Raw genomic sequence first — 21004 nt, forward strand, 5'->3', positions numbered from 1 at the left:
TTGGTATTATTTCAGAACCTAATGTTATGAGAAAACTAATTTTCAGATTATGTTTTTGGCAAATGCGTTTCCCAGGCCACGGTCAATGAAGAGGAGTTCGACAGGTAAGCCAGGATTAAGTTTCAAAATAAATACCAAAATAGGAACTTACCTGAATTCATTCCAAATTAAAATATCTCTTCCCTGATTAGGTCACCTCTGACGGAAGAACAATCGAGATCAATGGCTGTAATGCTAGAGGAATTACAAGGAGCCGGTCTTGGTTGGGATCATCCGTTTGTTCAATGTCGAATTCAAGGAGCACTCTATTCAATTCGTCATAACACTCCACTTCCGCAAAATTTATGCGTGAATTTAGCCCCTGATCCGGAAATATTTGATCCTCAAAGTCCGCTAGCATTTGTCCGCTTTACGCCACCCAGTGATGACTATGCCGATGAGGTCTATTTTCCACCACCGAAAAAAGGATTTGATGATCGACTGTATAGAAATCCACCAGAAGTAGTTATGCACCATGAAACTCCTCCTAGACTACCGGAGAATCTGGAAATATATCCTGAATCGAGTATAGCGGATAGTGAGCGGAATGAAGAGCTGAAGGAAGAATTGGCTACTGAAGAACTAGCAGATAGAATAAAGGATATTGTGAATAGGATTGAATTACGACGGATGTTGGCACGATATGAGTCTGGAAAGCTCAGTCCACCTGTGTATCTAAATGATCAGGTACTACCGGAGAACTACTTGGTAGATGAGAATGTCCTTTTGCCTAATGAATATAAAGAGAACAATAAAAGAACTGAAATAGAACCCGTAAAAACAGAAGATAATGAATTGCCTACCACGTTTTTCCGTGAGATGGCTAGAAACGAACACGTCCCGCTGAAGGATGCAGATGGCCCTTATAACCACTACCAAGCCAACTCTTTAGATGCGCTCATGCCTGTCTATCGAGTTCCCAAAGAACATGATATTTCCGATGACTATATTAACCTGAATTCATACCCGGTGAAACATGGTCATGGCAACAAGGCTTTCAGGGGTGAGGGTGGAGGTGTCTATACCGAAGGAGGTTTGGTTTATGTCCCTGAAAGGAACGAGGAACAAGAACTGGAAAGGAAGCAAGAAGCCCGAAATTTACTGGCCAACATGCTTGGTTTCACCAGGCATGAACGACTAGATGTGAAGAAGCCAGGACCCTTAGTTGGACCACCGCCTTCTGCGCATAATTCCAATGATATGCATGAAATAGGAGACAACTCAACAACACCTGCCACTGATAACAAGGAAGTGCTTCCGAAACATATCAAGGGTGATGATGAAACAAAAGTGAAGAAGGATCTGTCGGATCATGCAGACGAAGAGCACGCACCTCATATAGTGGACACTGACTATGCTCATGTTATTTTGAAAAATCCGTAAGTGAATTGGATAGTGAAGCTCTTCAACTAAAAAGTCCTGAGAATAATTTAATTTTTTTAGATTGGATAACTGGCAGACAGGAGCAAGAATAGTTTCAAACCTGGCGGACATATTACACATGCAGAACTATTTTACGCATCCTAGGTAATTAGAGACTCCCTTAGGGAGTTTTTTTTTGGTTTTCATCGGGGACGAAAATTTTAGTCCTTTTCGGCTAGCCTTCACTGAAGGCAACCGGGAGAATTAAGTTTTTTTTCCGATTTTTGATGAAATGACTGACCCTCAATTATAATTAAAACAGGGTCGACCGACATGAAGTCTCATTCCGTGTGGAACCAAACCCAGAGAAGAAAACAGCTGCTGATGTTGCCCGGGCTATAAATGATGCTCGATTGAAGAACAATCTTTATCGTCGACTTGGTGTTACTGTTATCCTTGCCGGAGTTGGGGACAAAACCAAGGATGATAGCTCCGTGGTTACAGCATCGAAAATCGGACTAGTCGATGAAGGGCCTGATGTCACCCATATAATGGCTTACATGTTTGCTGGAGCGGGAGCTGCAGCGGTCGTTGTAATTGTTATCACGCTGTTTTTAATTCGACGCCACGACAAAAAGCGAGATAAGTTAGGAGGACTTCAAGCGGGACTGTCGGGTGCAGAGAGCTGCAGTAAGGATTATCAGGTAATCTATGAAAATATTGGGACACCTTCAAGAAAGACTTGAATTTTTGGAGGAAAACTACTTAAAATCCCTCTCCTTCGGCCTTCCAAATTGACTTATATTATTGCCTTTCGAAAAGGAGCTCTGCCGCGCTCGAATGGCTGGTAAAGGAACAACATCTGAAGCTGCTTCCAGTGGCAGAATTATGTCATTGTCAAAGGAAAATGAGCGTCCTCCATCATCGCGATCCAGCACTTCATCTTGGAGTGAAGAACCGGCCTTAACCAATATGGATATTTCCACAGGGCACATGGTTTTGGTAATTCTTTTGTCAACTCTCAAATGAACAAATATCCATTTATGGATTCTTTCATTACAGTCTTACATGGAGGATCACCTACGCAACAAAGGACGTCTTCAGAGAGAATGGGAAGCACTATGCCGCTATGAAGCCGAACCCAGTGCTCGAGAGGCAGCTCTCCAATCTCAATGCGCTCCTTTGAATCGATCCACGGCACCTCTTCCATTTGATCATTCCCGAGTTGTTTTAAATCATCTGGCGAATGCTGAAGGACTTGACTACATCAACGCTTCTACGATTGTAAGTTTTGAATCTTTTCGCTGCCACAGATTCGTTGGTCCTTTATTTATCGTACGATGCCTTCTTCTAGACGGATCATGACCCTCGCGCACCGGCATATATTGCCGCTCAAGGACCACTTCCGACTACTTTGGCACATTTCTGGCAAATGATTTGGGAACAGGGGGCTGTTGTTATAGTGGCTCTTTGTAGGCTTCAAGAGAATGGTGAAATCGCGTGTGCAAGATATTGGCCTGAGGAAGGTGCTGAAGTGTACCATATTTATGAGGTAAGGGATCAAATTTATTATACTTCAAAGTATTTCATTGTCCGATTTATTACAGGTCCATCTGGTCAGCGAACATATTTGGTGTGACGATTACCTTGTGCGATCTTTCTACTTGAAGAATTTAAGGACCAGCGAAACCCGTACCGTAACCCAGTTCCACTTCTTGTCATGGCCTCCAAGCGGCGTTCCATCATCGGCTAAGGCTTTGCTAGAGTTCCGAAGGTAAGTTTTGAAAATTTTTTGAATTATTTGATGGAGTTACCTCCCAGAACTGAGCGATTTAAATACCTCGGGTCAACGCTATCAGCCAATGGAGAGCTGCGTTATGAAATTGCTTCACGCATTAACGCAACCTGGATGAACTGGCGTTCCACAACTGGTGTCCTTTGTGATCGACGTATCAACGAACGTCTCAAATCTAAAATTTACCGCAATGTCGTCCGTCCAGTCGCTCTCTATGGTTCTGAGTGTTGGCCGACCATAAAAGACAATGAACGGCGTCTTGCGGTAATGGAGACGAAGATGCTACGTTGGACTAGTGGCGTCACACGTTTAGATCACATCCGAAATGAGGATATCCGCGATCGTTATGGGGTTGCACCGATCGTGGAAAAGTTGCGAGAGAGGCGTCTTCGATGGTATGGTCACGCAATTCGTGCAAACGAGAATTCACTTGCCAAGATTGGTCTGAACATTGAAGTCGATGGTAAACGACCAAAAGGCAGACCTAAGCAACGGTGGCTTGATACGCTGTATGGGGATTTGAAAGCCTCGAGATTGCACCCAGATCAGGCATTCGATAGAGCCAAATGGCGAAGCCGATCACGACGAGCCGACCCCGCTTGTGAACGGGACAAAGGCTGAAGAAAAAGAAGAAAGAAGAAGATTTGATGGAGTTACCTAGATGTCTGGATAATTTTCTGATCGGGTAATTTTCGATTACACCAAGGATTACAAAGGACATCAAAGTCCTCTCAGACAAGTGCATATCTTTGCTCTTCCCAGGATAAATAGCGATTTGGGAAGGGGGTATATGTTTGCTTCTTCGAAGTGTTGAGATGCCGGTAATATGGGAGACTGCAAATGGTTCATGGATGACCAAGATGGTTGATCTAGGATTTAGGACCATGATTCCTGCAAATGGTTCGGTATGCTCAATGTGGTGTTGTTCTTATAACGTTTCGTAATGTGGTGGAACGAACACATGTAGTGGGGGTAAACCTTTCTTTTCGATCATGGCCAGATGCGCAGTGAGAACCTCAGAGAGCATGAAGTCGCATTAGATCATGAAATGATGGCTCAGTTATTCAAAATCAGACAGCTGGAAACAAGCTAATATCCTTTTAGACCCAAACTTCCATCCGCTTCAAGGTTTAAGATTGGAAGCAACCTTGGTTTGGTGAGTGAGGGTTTTGTGGGCTGTGGTCAGCATTTAATGGTGCGCACTTAGGCGTGGGAAAAATTTTTGCGGGGCTACCAAAAGCCTCCTGGTAGACCTCTTCGCCTATCTACGCAGCAAGTAAGATTAAGGCGACTGGTCAAAAGGCATCAGCATCCGGGGCGAAATAAGGAGATTTTGCCTTAAGTTTCAGGGAACTCAGGGCCCAAGCGAAACGGTTTGCCTCTGGTAGCCAAGTTTGGAATGAAGTATCAGCGTAGGTTGCACATCTATAATTGAAGCTTTTCTCTTGTCCTAGGTATAGTGGCGTTTCGGATTGGTTTTGTGCACTGGTCGCACTTGTGGCTTTCAATCCGAGTTGTGGTTTGCATGAAATAGGCTCGGAGAACTCGGTGCCCTTCTTCTGCGGTTGTATGGTATTGGTAGGTAGGTATAATTAGGAGAGGAGCCAATTAGCTCCGTGGTGCACCCTCTTGATGCCATAAACTTCTGAGACAGAGATGGCTGTAAGAAGAAGGGAGCCGAATTTAGTGCCGGAGCCAGCTCATATTTTATACGAAGGATACAGAGATTTTTTTGAGGTCCCCCAAAATTATTTACCTAGTGTGCAGATCCAGTCCCTCGCTAGTGTCGCCTGAGGGTCTCTCCTTCCTTTCTTCAACTTCGACAATTCAAATTGCAGGGTATGCTGAATATGGTGGGGTGGTCTTCTATAGATCTGTGACCCGTTCTACCTGTCTAGTGCTTCCTTTATAGTTCCTCTCCATAATCTCACGGATAACGGAAGAAAATATCTCTGACACTAGTATAACTAAGTTGTCGGTGTTCGTGGATGTCAAGGATTTGCTCCAGGGTCTCCAAAATTCAACGGTCAGAGTAACTTTTCCGATAAATTTCTGGGAGCCACGAAACCTTCCTGGAAACAGCTTTGAAATGTGTGCCGTTTATCATCAGAGCCTTTGTAATTTCTGCTTCTTTTTCTCCTGTACTCCTGTTTCTCTTGTGCTCCACCTCACCATGAGAACGGTTGCACTTGAAGGCGGAAGGTTAATAATTGCTTGGTATTTAACGGGGAGCGTTTCATCTTGCCTGCTACCGGTCTCCTTATTCTTCGCGATTGTGTTGGGAACATGGATTTCCTTTTGATGATAGTTCCAGTTGGCTTCTGGCAGCTGAGAGGTTCCTTGAGAGGGGGACCTTTCCGCTCTTCGCGACATCCTTGGGGGCTCTGGTTTTCCAAGTTCTGGGTCTTCAGGTGTGAAAATACATTCAGGGCGAAAGGGTGTATCATCCAACCTGTATCGGTACAAATACGTCCTGTAAGAACCATGTCCTCAGAGGAATTGATCTTACCGTGTTGTCGTTGAAACCACTCCTCAAAACGCGGAATCACTTTGTGGGTCAAGCTCCCACTTTTCCAACGACTCCCATCCTGTTGTCCTTCGGTATTCTGTATCCTTTTCAGGTAGATTCATTCTCCTTTTCTCGTGCAGATAGCTCTTCAGGCAGTCTCATTCGAAAGAAAGTTCATCGAAACAATTCCCCTAATCACAGGCGCTGCCTCACCTGAGATTGTCCTGAAGGCGCTGCACACTCGTAACGCCCCCAACCAGTAAGTCATGTTTACCTTTCTTGCCTAGACCGGTGCTGCGCCAAAAATAATCTATGGCTTCATCTTAGACGTTCAACGTCAGGCATCATATGGGCTAAGGGTTCAGTAAGGAATAGTGCAGGTGTCTCTTGGAAATTGATATTCGCGTCGATTATCACCCCTTTTAGTATGGGATGATCACTTTTGAATTAATAGTGCGGCCGCCAACACGAATACTAATCTAAGTTTTTTTCCTACGAATGGTAATCATGGCCACCTCCACCTCTAGAACCATCTCCAGCCAGACTTTTATGGCGCTAATGGTTTTATTAGCGTATACTTCAATATCTTCAGGTTGTTTTGCAAAGAGAACCACAGCCAGCCCATTATCGTGGCATCCTTTGCCAAAGGAAGGACCATTGTACTTCACGTTCCACATGAGAGCCCTGTGGGACTGCTGCCGCGACCTTGTACTGCTTAGGTTTCTCATCCGTATCATATCCAAATGTCCTTTCCTAGAGCGGAGTTTAGTTAAGAACCTAGAGGCACCCGTTTTAGTCAATGAGCTTTCTATACATTCTCAGCGGGTTAAATTGACGTTCAATGTTACCATGGATGTTGTGGTTGCTGGGCTTCAGTAACAGAATTAGTTCCTACTTCTTTCACTGAGCGGGGAAAACTCCTAGCATACATGCCACCAATAGGCTGATAAGCCATTCGGGTCTGGTCCGAGTTTAAGGGCTCTATTGGGAACACCATCCAAAACGGGAGCTTTCCTCATTAGTTACCGCAGGTATGGTGAAGACGTCCAACGCTTGTTTATACTTTTTGTGCTCCCATTTATTTACGGGGTGAAGAGCGCCATCACTATATCGAGCAGGAAACGCGGACAGGTTAGCTCTGGTGTTCGTCGTTCATCTTCTTCATAACAATCCTGCACGCTGTTCTCCAGGGGTTTTAGTTTACTTCTGCGCAAAGTTCCTTCAACCATTCCCTGTAGCTGATAACATTATGGGAACTAGAACTACTGAACCAGTGCCTTATAGTTCGCCGCTGCACGTTTTCCAGATCAGCCTTCGTCCACGGCAATATTCCGAATGCATAAGACAGTGAATGGATAACGGATACATTTAATGCGCCTATTTTATTCTTCCTAGGGGGATGCGATTTCAGTACCAGCTTTATATGTCTCAGAAATTCGGACAGCAGAGCGTCTTTCGAACCCCCAACTCGAGCATGAGTTCCTTGCAGAATTCCTAGGTATTTTTAGAAGCCTGCTACTATTCGTAGCAGATTTCTAAGATGATCGTCAGTCCCAGCATATAACTTGATGTCATCTAAGTGCATCAAGTGTGTCAGTTCGCATTTAGCACGTAGGCCATACTTTATTGCAAAACCATGTCGTATAGCATCATTCAGTAGCCATGAAAGGAGGTTCAGTGCCATACAAAAGCAAAGGGGACTCAACGAATCACCTGGAAGATGCCCCTCCGTATACGGATGGGCTCTGATGTATTAGCTCCTTGAGATGTACGCACTGATAAGGTGGTATGCCACCCTTCCATGACTGTCGCCAAAAGCTTTATTTGTTTCGGATCAATGCGATACAGATGTAGGACATCGAGTAGCCTGATCCAGACTTGGGCCCCTCCAGTTCTTCGAGCTATTTATGGCTCGATCCTCTCAGCATGCTGGGTGGGTGACCCTCAAAGTCCACCCCAATATTCTTTCGTCACCGAAAACTGTACTGTCTGGACGCTTTATTGGGATTCCTTGAGAGATTTGAAAAAAAAACTCCGCTGGTTCCTCGTGTATGTTTTATTTTGAACACGTCTGGAGTGACTTTCGCCATACCGTCGTAAGATGTTGTACCTGCCCCGCCGTTATTTCGTAGTAGGTTTCGGGTGATAAAGAGGTTCATTTCTTTAGTCTACGTCATCCGCTGCCTACGCGAACCTGCTGAAAAGGTCGCCACAGATTGTCGCGAAACAGTTGCAGCAAGCGGAGCTATTCTCCTGGTCATCGTGACGTCTAGCAGTCGAACCACCCCACGATTAGCAGTTTCGACGCAGTGCTAAGAACTACTTGAGCCCGACCAAATCTCCAGGTCAGACAGCTTGGTCTTATGTTTCCCCTTCTCCCCATTTAGTAGATTTGCATTTTATAGCTAACTGCCAGGTGTGATGATGGCTTCCTCAGTGAGTAATCTGCAAGACTGGAAAGTACCTCTCCTTACCTATCCCCTGAGGAGCTGCGGTGGCGTACAGCTATTCAGACTGGTGCTTTGTGATATATTCGGGCCGTAATTTTCTTTGCTGCTTTTTTCTTCACGTCAACTTTGGTCCATGCTTCTGTAGTTCCTTCCAGGAGCTTCGCCTCTCTTGTATTCATTGAAGCTGGCGTCGCTGTTTTCACAATTTTTGTTATTTTATTGGTTTTTCCTGTCCCGGGGAGAGACCATTTTGGTTGTTGGTCAAACGAATCGTTCGCGGCCTCCTTACTCTTTTTTTCGAGGGGCATAACTTGTATTGCCTGAGTGGCGTTTGCTTTCTCTTTGACACTGTCATACAAAATTCTAATGGCTCTATGTTTTTAATCGCCTGGTAGAGATTGGGTTTGTCCTTTATGAATTCAGATGACGCTATTATTTTCCTTCCCAGACAGTTCCTCTGCTTGTTCCTCCGTTTTCCACTCGTGCACTTCCGAATTTATGCATTCAATGAGAGCAAACTCATTGTTGGCAAGATCTGGTCGACGAGGTGAATGGGGACCCGTGGAGACCCGGTTACAAACTGGTAACGCGAAAAATCGGGTCTTTGTCGAAACCCTGATCATTTAAGGCCGAGCAGGTGGACCGCATTGTAAGGGCAGTAGTCCCCTGCGTTCACCATATGGGATGATGACGTCGGCGCGGAGAGCGCGGGGGACTGTCCACTTTTCTCTATAAAAAAGCTGGAACAGGCAGCCCTATCTATGAAAAGTAAGAAGGCGCCAGATGGTATTCCAGCAGAGGTATACAAACTGGTATACCAACACCGGCTAGACCTACCGCTCGGCACATACAACGCTTTCCTGAAAGAGGGCATTTTCCCTGGTCGTTAGAAGGTGGCGAGGTGTCCGCTCATCAACAAAGGGAAGGGCGACCCTAAGTTGCCGTCTTCATACCGCTCACTATGTATGCTTGACACTGCTGGAAAAGTGCTCGAAAAGCTCATCAGAAGTAGAACCGAGAAAGGGATACGCGCTGCTGGAGATTTATCTCCCCGGCAGTTCGGTTTTAGAGGAAGCAGATCCACAGTTGATACTGTCATGCAAGTCGTGGATGCCGTTCAAGGCACATAGCCGCGGAACTCGTAACGCTTGACGTCAGAAACGCCTTTAATTCCGTAAGATAGAAAGACATTCTAGGCACACTAGACAATACTTTCCACGCGCTGAACTATCTCTTACGGGACTCTTGAGGGACTATCTGAGGAATCACTCTCGGCTCTATGAAACGCTAGAGGGTCTGAGGAGGATGGAGGTCGCGTCGGGATAGCACAAGGACCCACCCTAGGGCCGGACCTCTGGAACGCTACCTATGATATTCTACTTAAACTCGACATGCAAAAATAGTCGCGCCTGGTCGGTTATGCAAATGAATTAGCGCTGCTTGTTGCTGAACGCACTGTCGAACAGGCGCAAAGCAGACTAGGCATATTGATGCTACGGGTAAGGGGATGGATGACTGCTCACGCTTTCAACCTTGCACTGGAAAAAACCGAAGTAGTCATCATCATCATCATCATCAACGGCGCAACAACCGGTATCCGGTCTAGGCCTGCCTTAATAAGGAACTCCAGACATCCCGGTTTTGCGCCGAGGTCCACCAATTCGATATTCCTAAAAGCTGTCTGGCGTCCTGACCCACGCCATCGCTCCATCTTAGGCAGGGTCTGCCTCGTCTTCTTTTTCTACCATAGATATTGCCTTTATAGACTTTCCGGGTGGGATCATCCTCATCCATACGGATTAAGTGACCCGCCCATCGTAACCTATTGAGCCGGATTTTATTCACAACCGGACGGTCATGGTATCGCTCATAGATTTCGTCATTGTGTAGGCTACGGAATCGTCCATCCTCATGTAGGGGGCCAAAAATTCTTCGGAGGATTCTTCTCTCGAACGAGGCCAAGAGTTCGCAATTTTTCTTGCTAAGAACCCAAGTTTCCGAGGAATACATGAGGACTGGCAAGATCATAGTCTTGTACAGTAAGAGCTTTGGCCCTATGGTGAGACGTTTCGAGCGGAACAGTCTTTGTAAGCTGAAATAGGCTCTGTTGGCTGACAACGACCGTGCGCGGATTTCATCATCGTAGTTGTTATCGGTTGTGATTTTCGACCCTAGATAGGAGAAATTGTCAACGGTTTCAAAGTTCTTCGTGTTTGACCAGTGCGGTTTGATGTTGTTGGTTGGTTCGTCTTCGGTGCTGACGTAGCCACCATATATTTTGTCTTGCCTTCATTGATGTACGGCCCAAGATCTCGCCCCCATTGCCGCCTGCTCGATCTGGATGAAGGCAGTTTGTACATCTCGGGTCGTTCTTCCCATGATGTCGATATCGTCAGCATAGGCCAGTAGTTGGGTGGACTTAAAGAAGGTCGTACCTCTTGCATTTACCTCAGCATCATGGATCACTTTCTCCAGGGCCAGGTTAAAGAGGATGATCTATAGTACCCCGTTTTGAAGCCACATACTCCTAAGGTCGTGCCGGCTGTGAGAGGAAAAAAGGGAGCAGAAAGTAACCGGCTCATATTTTTAGAGCCTGGTCATAACATTTACGAAGGATAGCATTTTCCCCACACTATAATCGGAAATCTCTTAGAGACCCCCAAAAAACTGTTGAAGTTTAAGCCCCGTTTGCGTCTGGCACAGCCCGTTGGGGACGCTCAGAGTTTACCAAATTAGCCATTTTTGGAGTGAATTCGGTCATTCAAATGAAAAGACAGAAGAAGGACCCTTCTTTATTTAAGCAAATACATTATTTTGGGATCATTCTTCCCTTCCTCAGTGTTTAACTAAGGAAGGGAGGCGTATTTCTTTAAATAAATAAAACTATTGCCAAAAGACGAAAATTATTCTTTTTTCTTTTCACATGTCCGGAGTTCCGGTAGTGCTTCGTCTAGGATATTATTATGACCATAGGGCTTGGCCGACCAACATTCAAGTTCACGGAGTACTAGGGATACAGGCTATTTAATATGAGAAGATCTAGGGGAAGGGGTGTATGAGTACAATAAGGGCATTTTCCGGACAGGACTGCACAGTAATACCTGCATATGTGATCTTTTAGATCCAAGTAAGCTTGTTCTTATAGTATTTCTTGCTCAGCACCGGCCACCACATTCTTGAGCAGGACTCAAATGGTTTTCCGTTTTTTCGTTGGCTTCTGTTAGTTGGCAGGTCGCGTTCCCGGATAGGCCACCAACGTCAACGATTTGTGGGTTTCCAAACTGGAAACCGTTGATCAGTTTGTCGCTTTGAGGTCTTTGTTGTTAATTCCAGCTGGAGTGGTGTGGATATCGTTTATTTCAGAAAGTTCCGTCCCTTCCCCCCACGGGTAATCCGGGATATGAAAGTCCTGGGGGTTTAACGTGAGTATCTGCCGTGTAGGCATAATTCCACGGTCCTCTTCGGAATTCCTCCAGGAATTCTCCTGGAGCATATGCTCTGAGAGGGCCGTCCCGGTTCCCATGGTACCAGATAACCTCCGGTGAGGCTTCGTGGCCGAAGCCGCTTCAGATGAGTCCCTTGCAGACTCGGGTCTGATCGCCCTCCTCGAGTACGTGGGGACGGAACTCCCCGGGTAATCCGGGACAAAAAATCCCCTTTGACTAGCCCGGTCACCAGAGTTGGAACTGAAGGCATACAAGGTCTGCGTACTAGAGACCAACCTCCTCCTTCGCCACGCAGCGCTCATTGTATATTGTTCCACCTTCGCTTGGGATGAACCCCGAGTAGCTGCTTTGGTTCATCCTCCGCCAGATTTACTTGCCCCTGGAAAATGGCCAACAGACAAACATACCTTCGCCATTTCGAACCTTCTTCTAGTCCTACCATGAATGCTTTTGGCCCGTTCGAAGATAGTTTCCAGCAGCTACCACGAAGAGGTTGTGAGGAAATTTGCGCAAAAGAAAAGTGTCCCTTATTTGAAAAATACTTTTCAATTATTCAACCTCGAATCCTATTATCGAGGATTATTTTCAGTGAAGCAACTTCATATACAGTAGACTCCATGTTTGCTGTACTTTCTCCGCTGATTCTCATGAAATATTTTGACGTCGCACAGGAAATTCAAACTATCAAAACAAATTTGTTAAATGACAAAGAAATGTTGGGAAAACCCTGACAACAAGTATCACCTGCGACTGTTAAAAATAGTTTACATGTGCAGCATCTAATCGATCATCACATCTCACCGACCTATCTCTTCAGTCATCCTTTGATGGCAGGGATCAGCCAAAGTGTCTACCGATCCTTTCCCGAGCATTCCATTCCAGTGCTATGTTGTCGGCGTAACCCATGAAGATGGCTTCCTCCGGAAATGACAGACAAGGTACTATATGTCGCTGTGATGATGTTTCACAGCAGTGGGCCCAGTACGGGGGCCTTGTGGGACACCCGCGGAGACAACGTACGCCTGGGGTCCACCATCGGCGTCTTATCAGAGCATTCGTTCTTGAAAATATCTATCCAGAATATCTATTAGGTTCCATTGGCCGAATCGAACGTCTAGAGTACCACCACATAATATTTGCTGGTACTACTCTTTCAATTTCCATTTTGCCTAGTGTCCAGAAGACATATGAGTGTGCAGGAGGATGGTTCACTTGGACCACCACTAATTTCTGCCGCTTCCTGGTGTTGACAATTTCTCCCCGGTGATGCATCCTTTCAACAACTCAGTGAACATGTCCGGTTTGCCTTTTATCGCGAGTTTAAGGTCTTTATTCTATACTCCGTCTGGTCATCTATCCTACCGCAGATCTCCAACAGAATCTTGCTGATGACTGCTGGAATTACCATCATATTCAGGTGTCGTCGGTAGCTACCAATGTCCCCATCTTCCTGGGGGAATAAACCCTGAATGATTTTCAAGAAGAAGGTAGGGCAGGTAAGCTACGTAGAAGAACGGCCTCTAAATTCTCGTCTCAGGGTGCTCCCTCACGGGTTTAAGTCCGCCTCCGAGTAGAGCTCCTTAAAGCATTCCCTCCTGTTCCGATGATGGTCAGCTTGAGGGTTTTGTGAGTTCTTTATAGACGTGCTCTTTTGCCCCCGATTAATCCTTCCTCTGAGCAGCTCGTCTGGCTCGGTAGCAGGTTAATCAAAGACTGGTCAGTTCACTACGGCACATTTAGTTGGGTAGTTTACTGGATAATGTGCATTTCTTAGGCATGGACGTGTCATATGCTTCAGCATTGTGTCAGATGGAGAGCAGTTTCCGTGCAGCCGTATGATTTATTAGTTTGCTCTGGCCACTCCTCTATGAAAGTGTGCTCATCCAAGGCTTTTGGAAACCAGCCTGACATATATCTTGGCTTCGGATAGGCTGGTTCTCTGCCATGTGGCGCCCCAAAGAGGATTTCCTATTGATCGCTGAGGGCGGTAGCTGTCGCTGACGCACCCGGGCATGTCAATCACACGTGAAAGGCTGACAAAGGCCAGGTCCATTGTCGAGCCAGACTTCCTTTTTCGAAAGGTGTTTTCCTCACCTTCGTTGACCAGAAACAGTAAACTGCACGCCCGTGCATATGCAATATGGCTTTTTTCCTTACACCTTCTACATCTATCGGATTGACCAATGCCGTTAGTGCATACCTTCACATAGTGTCCAAGCATGGACCATTTTAAGTACCTTTTTTGTAAAATCTGTTGTCTTAAACGGCCGACTAACCATTTAATCTGAGCTTTTCCGGCCACCGACTACTTCTGCGTCGTAAGAGGCGACTCAGACGGACAACATCGCCTCGGATAGGGACTGACCCCACGCAACGACCTTTTGTTGTCGAAAATGGACTATGATTGGTTTCTGGAATGTGCGCACGCTCCTCGACAACGGTAGCGAGGGTCCTCAGAATGCTCGCTTCCTCCTGAAGGTGATATAGTGGTCGTCATAGTTGGATTTCAACTGACCGACGCCGTACGAGCAGTCAGATCGGCCACTCCGCGATCAGCAGTAGATTTAGAAGTTATCTTTTGGAGGTGTATAATAAGAGAGGCGCTGACATCGGTCTCGAAAGAGATCACCATCTCATGATCGCTTACGTTCGATTGCGTGTTGCGTTCGCCACTTCTTGTAGGGCTGGAGCGCTGCACCCCCCTAGGTTCAAAATTGACCGCTTGTATGACCCAGCTGTCGCTCGACAGTGCGAGAGCCATTTTACTGATCGAGGGGCAGATCTATTGACAGCGCCCCTGAGAATATGATGAGCCGCCATCAAAAATATCATTTTCTTGGGTGGTGCATAGGTCGTCGACCACGTCCCCAAAAGGCGTCATAAGGTCTGCCTGACTCCGGAGTCGTGGAAATGGATTCAGGAACGGCAGGGGTCCAAGGCTTTACTGAACACTGCGAGTGATGGCTGGCGTGCTGCGCTCGAACTCCGATACCGAACGAAATCCGGAGAAGTTCAACGTAGTGTACGCCATGACAAAAGGAAATTTGCTATTGCGCTGGTCAGGGAAGCGGAAGATGCCACAGATTTCCTAGGAGTTTCCGTCGGACTGGACCCAAAGACGACTAACAAGAGTAGGTTCTGCGAAGCGGTCCAGGGGTTATTGGGGGAAAAGGCTTTTCTTTCCAGTCTAGAGACCATGTGCTCTCTGGAAATCCGGGATCTTGACTGGTTCACAGAAAAGGTCGAAGTGAAGGAGGCGATAAAGCGTGACTGTCCAGAGGTAACCAATGCCCGGGTAGGTATCACTTCTGTAAATATTCGAGGCCAAAAGCTCGCCGTGGTGGAAGTTCCCGAGCAATATGGGAGGAAACTCCTTAGCAACGGGAGAATCAAAATTGGATGGGTAGTATGCAGGGTGCGAATGCGGATAGTCCCTACCAAGTGCTACATTTGTCTGGACTATGGACACACGTCAGCAGCTTGTAAGGGACTGGACAGGAGGACAGCAGGCTAGAGATGCGACCAAGTGGGTCATCAAGGGAAGACCTGCAATGAAAGCGAAAGTTGAATTCTCTGCAGGGAGGGTGTCGCACACACTGCGGGCTCGCGACGGTGTCCAACCTTCAGGGCGAAATTGGACGGGCTAGGCTGCGAATGGCTTGATCCGCATTTTACAAATTAATATGCACCGGAGTGCAACCGCTCACCAGTTGCTAGCATAGTTCGCTGCGGAAGTAAATGCTGATCTAGTGGTAATTAGCGAGCAATACCGAAACAAGGACCCGTATTCATGGTATCTCGACTTATCGGGTACCGCTGCCATCTGGTTTCGGAACGACGTTCGACTTCGTGTTCCTGGCGAAGGTCGGGGAACGGGTTTGTATGGATCCGGTGTTTAGGGATAACGTTTTTTAGCGTTTACCTGACGCCGAACGAGACGATGCCGGACTTTCGATGCCGGCTTGATGCTTTGGAAGACGCCGTTTCGAGCACGGAAGGACGTATCCTGATACGCGATGATTTTAATGCCAGGGTTCTTGAATGGGGCATGCCTCAGTCAGACTTCAAAGGAAAACGGATTCTGGAAATGCGGCGAGAACCGGGCTCGTAGTTTTAGAGACCGGATCCCCGCCAACTTTTCGACGCCCAGGCTGTGAAGGAAGCATTGCTGACATTAATTTCGCGACTTCCCGGCAAGTGATCACCAGTGCATCGCCTTCGAAGTGGTTGACGTTACTTGCCGGCGAGTACCGACCGCCTTCTTGAAGGAGGGTATTTTTCCTTCTCGCTGGAAAGTGGCCAGACTCGCGCTGATCAGCAAGGGTAAAGGAGATCCTGAGCTCCCGTCTGCATACCGACCGCTGTGTGTGCTTGATGGGGCCGGGAAATTGCTCGAGAAGCTCATCAGGGGTTGACTCGCTGAAGCGATGCTATTATGGAGGTTGTAGATGCGGTTCATCGAGCCGAGGCACACAGTCGCCGACGGATAGTGCTCAGAAATGCCTTCAATTCCGTAAGATGGACTGATATGCTAGGCACATTAGAAAACTCATTTCACGTGTCAATCTATCTCTTGCGGATATTGAGGGATTATCTGAAATACCGCTCCCTGTTCTATGAGACGCTAGAGGGCCTGAGGAGGATGGAAATCACGTCGGGAGTAGCGCAGGGATCCATCCTAGGGCCGGACCTCTAGAACGCGGGATTATCTGAAAGACCGCTCTCTGCTCTGTGACACGCTAGAGGGCCAAAAGATGGATGACTGCTCACGGTTTCAACCTTGCACTGGAAAAAACCGAAGTAGTCATCTTGACTAAAAAGAGAATTCCGACCCTGCGTTCCATATCGTTCGGCGAGTCGATAATCAAGTCAAACCCGCGCTAAAGTTCCTCGGGTTGACTCTTGATTCAAAAATGGGCCTTTTTGAGCAAATCAAAGCAGCAGCAGACAAGACTGCAGCTGGAGTTATGGCGTTAAGTAGGTTAATGGCAAATATTTGGGGTTCTACGTCTAGCAGGCGACGTCTCCTGATGAGTTCAACGCAGTCTGTCCTGTTCTACAGTGCAGTGGTATGGGCTGACGTTCTTGGAGGTATATCGTAAACGTCTCGCGCAAGTACAGAGATGGGGAGCTTTGTGAATGGCGTTTGCATACCGCACTGTCTCTGAACCGGCCATGATGGTGATCGCGAGAGTGATTCCCGTTGGCCTTCTTGCTAAGGAGCGTCAAGCTATATACAAGCGCAATGGAGATGAACCAAGGGAGGTTGTTGCTGGTGAAGAACGGTAACGCATTCTGGATGAGTGGCAGCTCTCTTGGCAAAATGAAACTAGAGGCAGATGGACTGCGCGGCTCATTTGCAACTTAGGTGCGTGGTTGAATCGGAAGCATGGTGTGACTGACTATTTCCTTACCGAATTTTTAAGTGGGGATGGAGATTTTCAGTCTTCAAGATTGGAAAAGCACGATCTCCGAATTGTGTGTTTTGCAATGGAGTTGTGGACGATGGATACTGGAAGAAAACTTGCGCTGGGTCCTCTGGGAGCCCGTCGCAGTTTGGACAATTAGGCGAGGCGTCCAATTAAAACCTGTACAGGTATTGACGGTATCCTCCATGGCCGGTGAGAAACTGGGTGAGATTATAATTGATCTCCCCATGCTTTCTCTCCAGCCACTCCCCGATGGAAGGGATCAGCCTGTAAGTCCAACGACCCTTTTCTGACTGGTCCCATCGTTGTTGCCATCTGCTTATGGATCCTTCCTTTTTGGCTTTTTTCACCTGAGATAAGGGAGAGATGGACCTGGTATTATACGGTTCGGTTTCGGTTGTGGATAAAATCCGGTTCAATAGGTTACGGTGGGCGGGTCACTTAATCTGTATGGATGAGGATGATACAGCCCGGAAAGTCTATAAGGGCAATATCTATGGTAGAAAAACAAGAAGAGGCAGACCCTGCCTAAGATGGAGCGATGGCGTAGGTCAGGACGCCAGACAGCTTTTAGGGATATCGAATTGGTGGACCTCGGCGCAAAACCGGGATGTCTGGAGTTTCTTATTAAGGCAGGCCTAGACCGGATACCGGTTGTTGCGCCGTTGATGATGATGATCATTTCGGTTGCTAGGATGCCAATCAGCATCATTCCCGAGATGACGAACGTTGCATCATCTGAGACGGTCCTGAAGGCAGAACACACCCTTAGGGATGTTCTTCTGTAAACCGTACTCAGTTTATGTGTATTACCTAAAACCTGCAGTGCATTTCCCCAAATTGGGACTGCCTACAGCATGATAGAGCTCACCTGGCTAGGAGCAGCCTGCAAGTATGCCGCGGGCCTCCTACGTTCGGCATCATTCTTGCCAGAGCAATACTCGTGGTGGATGCTCTTTTACAAGTATGCTCTATGTGCTGCTTAAAATTAAGTCCTCCGTCTATCATCACCCCCAAGTATTTGATGGCCGGCTTGGAAGTGATGATAGAATTCCCGATTCTAATGAGGACCGCCTCCGTCTTTTCCTACGCGAGTGTCAGTCCAGCACTCCCTAACCAAGCCTTAACAACACTGATTGCTTCGCTTGAGTACAACTCAGCATCCTCGAGATGCTTTGCCACCGCAACCAGTGCTATACCATCGGCGTAACCTACCACCGTGGCCTTCTCCGGAACCGGAAGGTTGAGTACATCATTATACATGATGTTTCACAGTAGTGGGCCCAGTATGGAGCCCTGTGGGACACCCGCGGAGACAACGTACTTTTTGGGTCCATCATCTGTATCATACCAGAGTGTCCGCTCTTTCAAGTAGCTATCGATAATAGCGGCGAGGTATGTAGGACACTAATCGTCGCCAGAGATTTTCGTATAAGGTTCCAATTGGCCGAGTTAAATGCATTACTCACATCCAGGGTCACCACCACGCAATATTCGCAGGTACAACCCCTTCCGTGAATTGCATTTTCGGCCAAGCCAGTAACCATTTTGATGGCATCAATGGTTGATCTGGCTTTACGGAACCCATACTGCCTATCTGAAAGGCCTACTTGGCTCTGGACGACTCGAAGTAATTTATTATTTTGACCCGCTCCAACATTTTCCCCATAGTGCTTCCATGGTGCAGGAAATATACCCTCCGACATGCACGTTTCGAACAGCTCCACGAACATATCCGGTCTACATTTGACGGCAAGTTTGAGGGCCTTATTGTGTATGCCATCAAGACCCGGGCCTTACCGTCGCCTATTCGGCTGCAGATCTCCATCAACTCGTCCCTGGTGACTGGTGGAATCGGCGTCACATTCAGGGGGCGCTGGAAAGTGTCAATACCCCCCTCTTGCTGGGGAAATAAATACTGGATTATTTTCAACAAGAGTATAGGGCACGTGATCTGCGGAGACGATCGGCCTCTGAATCGTCCTGTCACGATCCTGTCCTGTCTTCTAGTGGGGAATGAACATCTCCTAGGCATCGACGCGTCACATGCTTTAGAGAAGCTCTGTGTGGCATGGAGAGCTATATCTGTGGAGTTGCCTGCTTTGCTAGGCAAGTTTAGCCACACCTCCATGAATGGTTACTCATCCATCGCTTTGGCAGACCATCCTGGTGTCCTTCTGGATTTCGGCTTCCGGGTTGCGGGTCTCCTGCCTTGTGGTTCCGTCCTTAGTTCAAAGGTTTGCCTGGTGGTCGCTGTACGTGAAGTCCTCGCTAACTTGCCAGGGCATGTCACGTGCTAACGCAGGGCTGACAAAAGTCAGATTTATAATTGAACCAGTTCCCCCTTTCCGATAAGTGTTTATATTGCCCTCGTTGGCCAGAATCACATCCACCTGGGCGAATGCTTCTAATAAACACTGCCCCGTGTGTTAGTCTCTTTGCTGCCCCATTCGATAGCCCACGCATTAAAGTCACCGGCTATCAACTTTGGACTTCGTCCCCTTGCGTCGTGAACAAGATCGTCTAGCAGGTCTTCAAACTCAGGTAGTGTGAGACTCGGTGACCTGACCCATGCTATATTGTATGGCTTGGCGACCGCACGCCCATATCGCCGCTCCACCAGTCGAATCTGTGACCCATACACCACCGTAGAGATTTCTGTACGGTTCACTAATGATAGCAATCTCCATCGCGGATTCGTAAGTGCTCTGCGCAAGTAGATCTTGTGCGACCCTGCAATGATTAAGCTTTATTTGTATTTACCTAATTTTTTCACTGCAGTTAACCGGTTATCCCGCCCCTCTTTTTCTTCGCACAAAATGCATTTGGGGTCTCTATTGCACTCCTTGGCAATATGTCCTTTTTCCCCACATCTTCGACATCGATCGGACCGATCGATGCCGCTAGTACATGCCTTCGCGAAGTGTCCAAACATTGGCATTTGAAGCACCTTTTTAAGGAGATCTGTTCCCTTAGTCGGCAAAAAACCCATCCAATCCGAACCTTCCCCACGACCAACAACAACACGAGTTTAAAACTTGGTTACGAAAGTCGTCAGTTTTCTTATTTTTTTTTATTTTTTATTTTTTCAGCTCAAACATGAGATCACCTTTCCGGGTCCTCCGGATTTTGCTAACATTTCCGCCTAGGTCTTTTATGTCGGGGTCAGATTTCACCTTCTTCAGTATCTCCGCATATGTTAGATGTCCTCTGCTGGAGATTACAATTGCCTCCGGGCGAATTCGCACCTTTGGTTTCTTATTTCTTTTTTTATTCACGACCTTAGTCCAACCATCGTTCTTATTTTCTTTCAGTTTCGGTTCGCTAGCCGACTTTCCTACTTTTGGTACTTTGGGCCCTTCTGAACTTTTAGTTCCCTTTGTTGGACTGGTGAAGACCCCTTTTTTCCTTTTTGGGGCCTGTTGATTCGCCAAAGCTTCCCCCTCCTTGTCCCTCACTCTTTTACTTGAGCGAAGGTCGACGACTTTGTGCTTGTGTGTCACTTGGGTCGCCTGTGACACTGTTGAGGCTGGGATGTCCGGCTTTTCCTTAGGCTTTCTTATTTCTTCCTGTGACCTATTATAAAGCAGCCTGATGGCTCTCACCATGTTCTTAATGGCTTGGTGCACGTTGTGCTTGTCCTTGATGAATTCGGACAGCTCAACTATTTTAGTCCGAAGCTGCATAAAAGGTAGTTCTTCTGGGTCAGGGCTCTGTTCTCGGTGAGTCCTGGCCAGACTACTCCTTTTACTGACTCCTTCACCTTTTTCAGTTGCTAAGCTCCCATGAGCTTTCTCTTTTGCCGGCTTTGATATTGGAGGAGATCGTAAAATTGATGAGCTTCTCCTGAATGGATCTATTTGCTACTGCTGGAGTACCTCTTGATCAGATCCGATGGGTGTCGAAATCGCCTTTTTTGGCCAGCTATCTCCTTCTAGCCCATCATTCTTTGCCTTCGCAATTGGTGTTCTTGG

The 21004-nt window shown here is 47.1% G+C and overlaps 1 protein-coding gene across 2 annotated transcripts in view; it reads left to right on the forward strand.

Moving 5' to 3' along the window:
* LOC119656987 (receptor-type tyrosine-protein phosphatase N2) overlaps nt 1–21004 on the forward strand; it is a 63487-nt gene that overhangs the window by 38030 nt on the left and 4453 nt on the right. For both annotated transcript variants that reach the window (XM_038063731.1, XM_038063723.1), the window contains exons 5-12: nt 47–104; nt 192–1418; nt 1483–1566; nt 1724–2105; nt 2224–2403; nt 2464–2685; nt 2756–2953; nt 3009–3175. In XM_038063731.1, coding sequence (XP_037919659.1) covers nt 47–104; nt 192–1418; nt 1483–1566; nt 1724–2105; nt 2224–2403; nt 2464–2685; nt 2756–2953; nt 3009–3175 — 2518 coding nt within the window. The remainder of the gene's footprint in view (nt 1–46; nt 105–191; nt 1419–1482; nt 1567–1723; nt 2106–2223; nt 2404–2463; nt 2686–2755; nt 2954–3008; nt 3176–21004) is intronic.

This window comes from Hermetia illucens, chromosome 1 (assembly GCF_905115235.1).
Source record: "Hermetia illucens chromosome 1, iHerIll2.2.curated.20191125, whole genome shotgun sequence".
Taxonomy (NCBI): Eukaryota; Metazoa; Arthropoda; class Insecta; order Diptera; family Stratiomyidae; genus Hermetia; species Hermetia illucens.